This window comes from Primulina tabacum, unplaced genomic scaffold (genome assembly GCF_025594145.1).
Source record: "Primulina tabacum isolate GXHZ01 unplaced genomic scaffold, ASM2559414v2 Contig562, whole genome shotgun sequence".
Taxonomy (NCBI): Eukaryota; Viridiplantae; Streptophyta; class Magnoliopsida; order Lamiales; family Gesneriaceae; genus Primulina; species Primulina tabacum.
The window spans coordinates 36,324-47,177 of record NW_027459787.1 but is presented as its reverse complement, the minus strand read 5'-3'; the positions used below and the strand labels follow the sequence as shown (position 1 = coordinate 47,177).

Sequence of the window (10,854 nt, the reverse complement as noted above, 5' to 3'; positions counted from 1 at the left end):
ACTTCGCATTTAATCATGACTCAGAGCCAACCTGAACCGACACTGAACTGACGTATAGTCATGATTAAAATACGCTGAAAAATCATAAAATAATGTTCCTAAAATGATAGGGTCGAAATCTAGGTGAAATGGAGGCCAAAACACGAAACGCTCTTTCGAGAGTCAATTTGGCGCATTGCACCGTAAATTCTCGTACGACCTCAAAAATGATCCAAATGACGAACGGTCAAAAACATGACCTTCCTAACTCAATGAGGCACTGTCCAGTCCAAGGCCATGGGCTAAAAGCCAACCAAGAACTCGAACGAGCCTCTGAACCGACACAGCAACTTGCTGTAATTTCCAGCAGCTGCGACCTAGCTTGCATCGCGTCGTTTGCGAGACTTTTGGCCATTGGGGCTTGAACCACCGACCAAAGCCTCTCCACAACGTCCCAAGAAATGATTTGAACCATGGCTAAGGGCCCTAGGCCAGCCACAATTCGCCTCATTCCAGCAACCACCCGAAAGTTCTCACCGAGGGCCCTCATGCGTGCGTGTGTAGTGTTTATGCTATGATCGATGTCTTGCGTCGTTCCAGTGGCCATTTGATTGACCATGGCACGATCTAGACATCTAGGGGCATGATATTAACCGTGGCTAAGGGCCATAGGCCAACCAAGATCCACACCAAGCAACAAAAGAAACGAACCATATGCTGAAAAATGGAAGGGCCGAATGGGGAAAGGGGCTGTTCTTGTTGATTATTTAAAAACCGATGAGCCATGGACCAAGCCACCAAAAGGACGACTTAGTCACGTCTTAGACATGCTAGGGAAGTGATCCAACCATGGCTATAGGCCCTTGGGGCAGCCAAGATCAGATCCTTCCTCCTTGACATCCAAACTGAATTTTCGAATCACATTTCTGCACTTATGGGGAACGTGCTGTCATTTCGGTTTTCCAGCAAGCATGGGGCTGGTTTGGATGGACCAACATGGTCCTAATGCATCCTACTACATGTATACAAGCCGCCTTGGGAGCCTGGAGTTGATCCAATACCTGAAACTCACAAACCAAAAGAAATCGTGAAGCTTGCCATGAAGAGCCGAAATTCTGCATGTGTGTTCCAAAATATTTTGACATGGATCTCGATTTTTGCTTGCTACAACATGATCATGTACTGAAAAATAAATGATAATATGACTTGATTGAGGTTTGAAAGAAATCTAGACATGCCTGGTTTCGTTTCGAAAGAAAACGAAAAGAAGAGACGAGACGGCGCGGAGGAGACGGAGTGGCTTGCTTCTCTACATTTCTTGGCTCTCGATTTTTCTCCCTTTCTCCCTAGCTGTTATTCACGTTTTTTTTTCTACTGAAAAGGGGTCTTATTTTCGGTGGAGGTGGAGGGGGAGTGATGGTTATGAAGGTGAGGAGAAGGGTGCACAAAAATAGGATCATATCAAGACCAAGTCTTCATGCATTTGAATTTTGAATTTTGAATTGCTATCAAATGATCTCTTGGGTGATTCTAGACTATAGTGGCCGATTTTATCATGCCAAACAAGGGTTAGGATAGTGGTCTAGTATTAATTAATTAAGGTGGAAAAATAGCTAAAAGAATTAGCATGCTAATCAACCAAAAATGGTTCAAAGGTGAGTTGGCAAGTGCTAGTTTGTTCTTCTAGGGGTGTGGCCGAAAATGCATGATAAATGGTAGGGGGAAAATTGATTATCTAGTCAACTAATAATCCTTGAAAGCCTTACTAATCCTTTAAATAATTTAGTGAACTAACCCCTTAATTAAGTAACTTAAATGAGCTCATTTCTTAATCACCTCCAATAATTAAATTAAAATCCTCAACTAACTTAAATAATTCCTTAAACTTGTTTTTAACTTAAATGAACTTACTTGCTAGCTAAATTAACTTCTGGAAATATTTCTCAAATCTTAAATTCTATCTCAAAACTCCAACTCCTAGTCCGGCCTCACTGAAATAACTGAAATGCTAAAAATCAAACTACTGAACTGAAATAATGAATAATTAACTTCAAATAAATGCATTTAAAATAATCATGCAATGAAGTCAATTAAATTTAAAAATCTAGAATTATGCATGGCTTATACGTCTACTGATTTACGGGTTCTACATGCTAAGTTGAAGAAATGTGATTTCTGGTTGGTGCCGATTTCTTTCTTAGGCCATGTTGTCTCGAAGGATGGTATAGCTGTTGATCCAGTGAAAATCGAGGCGATACAAAAGTGGCCTATTCCTACCACTGTATCAGAGGTACGCAGTTTTCTTTGTTTGGCGGGTTATTATCGTCGTTTTATTGCAGACTTTTCCAAGATTGCCACGCCGTTAACCAATTTGACGAGAAAGACTGTGAAGTTTGAGTGGTCCAATGAATGCCAAAGTGGATTCCAGGAGTTGAAAGATAGGTTGACGACAGCTCCGGTACTTGCATTGCCCAGTGGTTCAGAGGACTTTGTTGTTTATACCGATGCGTCGAAGAAAGGCCTTGGTGCAGTGCTGATGCAACGTGGAAAGGTTATAGCCTATGCTTCTCGCCAGTTGAAGGACAACAAGAAGAATTATCCTACGCATGATTTGGTGCTGGCAGGTGTAGTTTTCGCCCTGAAAATCTGGAGATACTACTTATATGGCGAAAAGTGTGAAATTTTCACGGACCACAAGAGTTTAAAGTACTTGTTTTCTCAGAAAGAACTTAATATGCGTCAGAGACGGTGGTTAGAGCTTGTCAAGGATTATGATGTGACGATTAGTTACCACCCAAGGAAGGCGAATGTTGTAGCAGATGCATTGGGCCGTAAGTCGAGTTCTTCTTTGAGTTCTATGATTCAGAAGCCGTTGTTGTTAGACTTGCAACGAGAAGAGATAGCTTTAGTAGTGCCGGGAACCATTGCTCGCTTTTCAGCGTTGGTCATTCGGGCTACATTGACGGACAGGATCCGTAGAGAGCAGGCCAATGATTTACAGTTGATAGAGATGAGAGCCAGAGCAGAGGAGAGAGGTAATTCAGAGTTTGAGATGAATAGAGATGGTTTGGTGACATTTAGAGGCCGTATATGTATTCCTGCTGGTGATGATATTGGGCGAGATGTCTTGACAGAGGCACATACCGCGCCATACTCGATACATCCAGGTAGCACTAAGATGTATCAGGATCTTCGTAGACTCTATTGGTGGCCAGGTATGAAGAAGGATATTGCCATGTTTATTTCTCAGTGTCTAACTTGTCAGCAGGTGAAAATCGAGCACCAGAGACCTGCTGGGACATTGCTATCATTGCCGATTCCTCAATGGAAATGGCAGCACATTACGATGGATTTCGAGGTTGATCTTCCCAGAACGCAGAAAGGTTTTAACTCTATTTGGGTTATCGTTGATCGATTGACCAAGTCAGCGCATTTTCTCCCAGTCAAGACGACGTATTCCATGAACCAGTATGCCGAAGAGTACATAGCTGAGATTGTTAGACTTCATGATGTTCTTGTGTCGATCGTGTCTGATCGTGACCCTAGATTTACTTCAGAGTTTTGGAAGAGTTTGCACAGAGCTATGGGTTCACGGTTAGCATTCAGTACAGCATATCACCCCAGAGCGACGGTCAATCAGAGAGAGTTATTCAGATTTTAGAGGATATGCTCAGAGCTTGTACTATTGATTATCTTGGTAGCTGGGATTCCAAATTGCCTCTTGTTGAGTTCACGTACAACAATAGCTACCAAGCGACGATTGGCATGGCACCGTATGAAGCACTTTATGGCCGGAAGTGTAGATCTCCCTTGTATTGGGACGAGATTGGTGAGAGGAAGATGTTGGGTCCAGAGTTGGTCCAACAGACAGCTGATGTTGTTGCTGTTATTCGAGAGAGGATGAAGACAGCATAGTCGAGACAGAAGAGTTATGCTGATGTAAGACGTAGGCCATTGCAGTTTGAGGTTGGCGATCTTGTGTTCTTGAAGATAACACCTCTTAAGGGTGTGATGCGGTTTGGCAAAAAGGGAAAGTTGAGTCCGAGATTTATTTGCCCGTTTGAGATTTTGGACAGAGTTGGTGATCGAGCTTACAGGTAAGCCCTACCGCCAGATCTTGACAGAGTTCATAATGTTTTTCATATCTCATTGCTCAGGAAGTATATTGCGAATCCTTCCCATGTTCTTCGCCACGAGCCATTGGATTTGACATTCCAAGAGATTCCTGTCCAGATTTTGGATCGCAAATTAAAGTGTTGAGATACAAAGAGATCGGCATCGTTAAAGTCCTTTGGAGGAATCATTTGATTGAAGAAGCCACGTGGGAACCAGAGGATGAGATGAAAGGTAAGTATCCTGAGTTGTTTGCGCAGTGACGTCAATTTCGAGGACGAAATTCCTTTAAGGAGGGGAGATTATAATAGCCAAGCCTGGTGAATGGTATGGTTTAAGATTTCGTATGATTTTGACTATTTGGTTAAGTTTAAGTATAGTTTTGATGTTAAGAGTTGTGATTTATGGTTTATAGTATTGTTGGTTATACTTGATGTGTAGTTATGTTGTAGCATCGTTGCGGTTTAATTCATGGTAATTCGTATGTTGAGCCCATTGGTATGAGGCCAATTGGTATGGTTAGATATGATTTAGAGTTGCAACTTTCTTGTTGAGAGTGTTGCCGAATTATGGAAGAGAAGCGGCGTTACGATTCGATTTTATTGCATAGAGTTTGTTGTTGGCTTCAGGTGACAGTGCACCCGCGGTAAGATAGCGACCGCCCCCGCGGTATTTGGACAGTGAGGTGACCGCACCCGCGGTCATTTGAGCACCGCACCCGCGGTGGATTGGCAGAGGCGGCACCACACCCGCGGTAAGAATTGAGCGCACCCGCGGTCGACGTTTTCAGATTTTCGGTTGTTGTCCAGTACACGCATCGCACCCGCGGTAAGATCAGCAGCGCACGCGCGGTGCATGAACAGTAGAAGCGTGTTTTCGGTTTTAAGTGATATAAACGCAAGAGTTGGCTTCATTTCTCTCATTTCTCTCCTCACTCTCGATTTCTTCAGCAAGGAGGGGGAGCTAGGGTTCCATTTTCTTTCTTTCTTTTCTTTGATTCTAGCATCTTGTGGGATTATTGAAGTTAGAACAAGGTTATTTTGGGTTCAAGAAGCTAAGGTAAGCTTGTGGCTTTGTTTATTCTTGGATTATGATGATTGGGAAATCATGGGTTTGTTGATTATGTTGGTTTTATGGATTTAATGTTATGGGTTTGTGATTATTGAGTTGTTGATGGTGCAATACGTGGTTTATTGTTGTAGGTTGTGTAACAAGAGATTAGATTCAATGTTTCAATTGGTTGTAAGTGGAATTCATTTCCTTGTGCTCACATGATAATATATGTATTGTGTTTCAATGGTTTTAACATGTTATTCCATTCCATTTGATTCATGCTATGTATCATTACACGTTGTTGTATATTAGAGGCATGTTATGTCTCAATTATGTCTAAGGGAATACAAAAGAAAAGAGTATGCAAAGTGTTTGATTTAATGCCCAAAAGGAGAGTTCAATTGATTTATTGGATTGATAGATACATAGTCAGAGATTGCATGCAATTAGTTGATCAACGACCAAAGGCTTATATCCCAACAGAGTAATCGATTTATATCGATGGGATATAGGTACAGTGACAGAGATACTATTTATATATCAATCCATCAGAGAAAAGTGAAATACCATTGTTATTGTTATTCATACTATGCTATTCATGTTTCAGAGTTGATGGTATTTAATGTTTTCAAAGCCATGTTTTACAGAGTATGTTTTGTATCCATTGTTATGTAAGAGTTCCACCTGCTGAGTTTTATACTCATTTCAGTTATTTCATGTGATGCAGATAAGAGCGACGAGCCGGAACGTTGATTGGGGCCGGAGTCATATGCATAAGAGAGGGAAGGAAGAAGGCTATTTTTGCTATCATTTTGGACATGATCACAAAAATGATATTTTGTATTTTGTTGTATCATTTCATTGATCATGTATATACTTTTGTTTATATATTGAAATGTATTTTAAATCCTTCTTTCCTTTAAGAAAATTTTAAATTCCGCTGCTATTTTATTAAAACTGGTCAGAGGTGTTACACTATCTACAGTAATTGCTCACTCCAATTTCCATGAAAATCCAGCGCGCATGCCCTCAACATGTCTTCGAGGGTTTGAATTGTTCTTTCAGTTTGGCCATCAGTCTGAAAATTATAGGCCGTGCTGAGAGTGAATTTGGTTCCCATAGCCTTTTGAAAACTTTTCCAAAATCTCGATACGAATCTTGGATCTATGTTAGACAGTATACTTATTGGGACTCGGTGTAGTCTCACTATGTTGTCCATATACAAGGTGGCTAGCTTATCCAGGTTGTAATTCATCCGCACCGGCAATAAATGTGCAGACTTGGTCAATCTATCAATGATTACCCAGATCCCATCGTGCCTTTGCCTTGATTTCGGTAACTCTACTACGAAATCCATGGAGATGTTATCCCACTTCCACTCCGATATTTCCAATGGCTGTAGAAGTCCTCCAGTCCGTTGATGTTCTGCCTTGAATTGTTGATAGGTTAGGCACTTGGAAACAAAGACAGCCACGTCTTTCTTCATTCCATTCCACCAGTAATTATTTTTCAGATCCCGGTACATTTTGGTGCTTCCCGGATGTACTGAAAATCTCGATTTATGTGCCTCCGCCATTACTTCTTCATGAATCCCATTGATGTGGCACATACAACCGTCCTTTCATCCAGGGAATACCATTTTCATCAATATGAAATTCTGGAATCTTTCCTTCTTGAATTTGCTCTTGATTTTTAGAATGGAGGAATCTTGACTTTGTTTCAATTTGATGGTCTCTCGGAGGCCTGATTGCACGGATAGTGAAGATAAGCTCACTTTCCCAAGGTTCTTTCGGCTCAACGCATCTGCCACCTTATTTGCCTTACCCAGATGGTAATTGATTGACAAATCATAGTCCTTGAGAAGTTCCATCCACCTTCTTTGCCTCATGTTTAATTACTTTTGGGTTAAAATGTACTTGAGGCTCAGGTGATCAGTAAACACTTCGCATTTTACTCCATAAAGGTAATGCCTCTAGATTTTGAGTGCAAATACTACTGCAGCTAATTCAAGGTCGTGAGTGGGGTAATTCTGCTCATACGGTTTTAATTGCCGTGAGGCAAAAGCAATTACCTGACCTTCTTGCACAAGCACACACCCTAATCCTCCCTTTAAAGTGTAACTGTATATATATTGAAATTCTTACCATCTTCGGGAAGAATTAGTACTGGTGTAGATGCGAGATTGGTTTCAAGGGTTTCAAAACTTCCCTCACATGTTTCATTCCAAATAAACTTCGAATTTTTCTGTGTAAGTTTGGTGAGAGGAATGGCTATCGAAGAAAATCCTTCCACGAATTTTCTATAGTAGCCAGCTAAACCAAGAAAACTTCTTACTTCAGTTACTTTTTGGTTGAGGCCAGTCCCTTTTTGCCTCTACTTTCTTAAGGTCCACCGATACCCCTAATTCCGAGATTATAAGGCCTAAGAACGCCACAATTTTTAGCCAAAATTCATACTTCTTGAATTTCGCATAGAGTTCCATTTCTCGTAGTGTCTGCAAAGTGAGACACAGATGTTCTTTATGTTCTTCCTCACTTGGTGAGTATATGAAGATATCATCTATGAAGACCACCACAAACTTATCAAGATAAGGCTTGAATACCCGATTTATAAGGTCCATGAATGCTGCAGAAGCATTTGTTAGACCAAAAGACATTACCGTGAATTCGTAATGTCCATATCTTGTCCTAAAAGAAGTTTTAGGGATATCTTTTGCTTTGACCTTCAACTGATGATAGCGAGATCTTAGATCGAGCTTTGAGAAAATCTTGGATCCTTTTAGCTGATCGAAAAGATAATCTATTCTCGGGAGTGGGTACTTATTCTTTATGGTGATCTTATTTAACTCCCCGTAATCAATGCATAGCCTCATGCTTCCATCCTTTTTCTTTACAAATAGTACTGGGGCTCCCCACGGGGATGCACTAGCGCGGACCTGCTTCTTGTCCAGTAATTCCTGAAGTTGTTCCTTTAACTCCTTTAATTCATCAGGAGCCATTCGGTATGGTTCCTTTGAGATTGGTGTAGCACCAGGGACCAAATTGATTTCAAATTCTACTTTCCTATTGGGTATCTAACTCGGTATTTCCTCGGGAAAGACATCTGAAAATTCTTGAACAATTGGAATATCTTCCAACTTTGGGACTTCTTCTTCTTTGATCTCATTGATTACTGCCAGATAAATTTTTTTCTCCTCCTTTTTTGGCTTTCCAAGCTTGTGAGGCAGATAATAGAGATTTCCGTTCTTTGGATTTTCCATGATATATGACTTCCTCTTTAGTCGGAGTCTGAAGTCTAATATCTTTCTTTTGACAGTCTACTATGGTATGGTTTCTAGCCAATCAGTCCATTCCAAGAATGGCGTCAAACTCAATCATATTGAGTTGAATTAATTCCGCCTTAAAAATTTGTTTACTGATACAAATTTGACAGTTTCGATACACCTTGTGAGTTTCAATTGTTTTACTTGTAGGTGTTGCCACTCTTAACGGTTCACTAAGAATTCCATGCTAAAGTTTCAGCTTCTTAGCAAATCTTCTAGACACAAATGAGTGCATAGCACCACAATCAAAGAAAGTGTAAGCAAGTATTTCATTGAATAAAATAGTACCTGCCAATACTTCGTTGGTGTTATCAGCTTCCTCCTGAGTTATTGCATAAACTCAAGCATTAGTCTTGTTTTCATTTGGTTTGCTGGGTCCCGTCCCTTTGTCTTCGTTGTCTGGACTATCCTTAATCCGGTGACCCACTTTACCACATTTGAAACAGGCAACTGTTTTCCGATAATATTCCCCAATGTGCTTCTGTCGACAAGTATCGCACCACTTTTCTTCTGTATTTCCAGTACTGTAAAGGTTCCTCTTGAAGGCCACTTGAATAGTTTGGCCTTTTGAATTTGAAACCATTCTGAGCAGATTGACTGGCCATCGGTCTTTTGTTATTGTTTTCTTCCTCGCGGCATTTGATATCCGTTTCCGCGCTCATTGCAGCGCCCATCAAATCTGCAAAATTGTTTGGCTTGAATACTGCCAAAGCCGATCGAATCCGGCTGTTCAGTCCCTTCTTAAAACGATGCATTTTTAATGTTTCATCAGACATGATCGTTGGAACATAGGTTCCCATATCATTGAACCTTGAAGTATATTCCATCACTGTCATGTTCGGTGTCTGTTTGAAGTTTTCAAACTCGCTCAACTTCTGTAGACGAAATTCGGCTGGGTAGTATTGTTTTAAAAATTCTCCTCTGAATGATTGCCATGTGATTTGTTCTACCTCGGCCAAAGGTGGTGACACAGTTTCCCACCATTTCCTTGCTCGGTCTTCCGAAAACGGTATCACGACTTCCACTCTCAGTTCTTCGGGTACTACCAGTAGATGTAGTTGTGTTTCGACATTCTTTAACCAGTTGTGGCTGACATCTGGATCTGGATTTCCATCCAAATTTGTGACTCGATTTCTCCTCAGAGACTCATAACGATATTTTATTCCACGTGGTTGTGGTTCCGGTGGTGGCTGAATAGCGTTGGCAAGAGGATTCACAATTCCTTGCAACGTGGCGGCTACTATGGTAGCTATAGCCATCATATCTTCCTGGCTGAGATTTACCCTTGGGGATTCTCATCCTCGTTTTGATTAACAATTCTGTTGTTTCGATTGTTCTTCTGGGTGGTCTGCCTGCCATTTCGTATGAACATATATTTTATTAATTTATTTATTTTGAAACAATGCAAAATAAAAGAAATATTTTATAAATTTTTGAAATTCTTACAATCATTCTTTTTAAAGAAAACAATTAATCCTAAGGATTTTGAATACAATCGATGCCTATACTAGTAATCATCACTCTATTCATCTATAACTTCACCATCTCCTACTGTCTCATTAATTTCTTCTTCTTCAATAGGATTTTCTTCTGGTTAGCTTCGAGTTCTTCTAAGAGCTCCTCCATATTGAACATGTTATTCTGTAGCTGATCAATATGATTTTACAACTGCGTGTTGTGATGGTCAAGCTTGTTTACTTGATTCTGAAGCTCTTGTATCGTTGATTGGCTTACTTTCTCATCGATTTCTTGTTCCTCGATCCGTTTCTCAAGACGGCGCTGTGTTTTGAGAAGGCTATCATCCCGGATTTGGAGCGTAAAAATCCCATCCTGAGCTTTGTTCAACTCTTTCTTGGTGATTTCTTGCTGTCGTTCAGACTCTAGGTGGTAGGCAGCATAGCGCCTAACGTCGTCGCGCAGTATTTTCTCTTCCAATCTTGTCTCACGAAGATCTTCCATCATGCATACGTTATTCCCATCCAACTGGTAGTTATCCCTCTCGAGTTTTTAATTTTTTTCTTTCAATATTTTAATCTCTGTCTCCTTTTCTCGGAGCTGTTTTGAAGTTTAGTTATAATCACTACAAGGAAAATGCCACACGACAACAGTTTTTAATCGTTGTCCTAGCCATTTTAAAACTGTTGTGAAATAGTTCGCTCAAAGACAACGGTTTTTCACCGTTGTCGTAGCTACAATTTGCGACGGTTTTGAGAACCGTCGCAAATGATATTTCCGACGGAGATGCATATATAAACCGTCGCTAATTAGCGACTGTTTACTTACACCGTCGCTAAACTTAGCGACGGTTTATTAATAATCGTCGCTAAATTTGGCGACGGCATTTATACATGAATTTTGTCGCTAATATTTTAGGTAAAATAAAAAAA

The 10,854-nt window shown here is 40.5% G+C and overlaps 1 protein-coding gene across 1 annotated transcript; it reads right to left on the bottom strand.

Annotated features, from left to right (window-relative positions):
- Nucleotides 1-7,480: 7,480 nt before the first annotated feature.
- On the bottom strand, nt 7,481-9,726 carry LOC142534522 (uncharacterized). Its single transcript, XM_075641391.1, has 3 exons — nt 8,968-9,726; nt 8,756-8,789; nt 7,481-7,770 (listed from the first exon to the last, which is right to left on the bottom strand). The coding sequence occupies exons 1-3, from the start codon at nt 9,724-9,726 to the stop codon at nt 7,481-7,483; spliced, it is 1,083 nt and encodes a 360-aa protein (XP_075497506.1).
- Between the last annotated feature and the right edge of the window lie 1,128 nt (nt 9,727-10,854).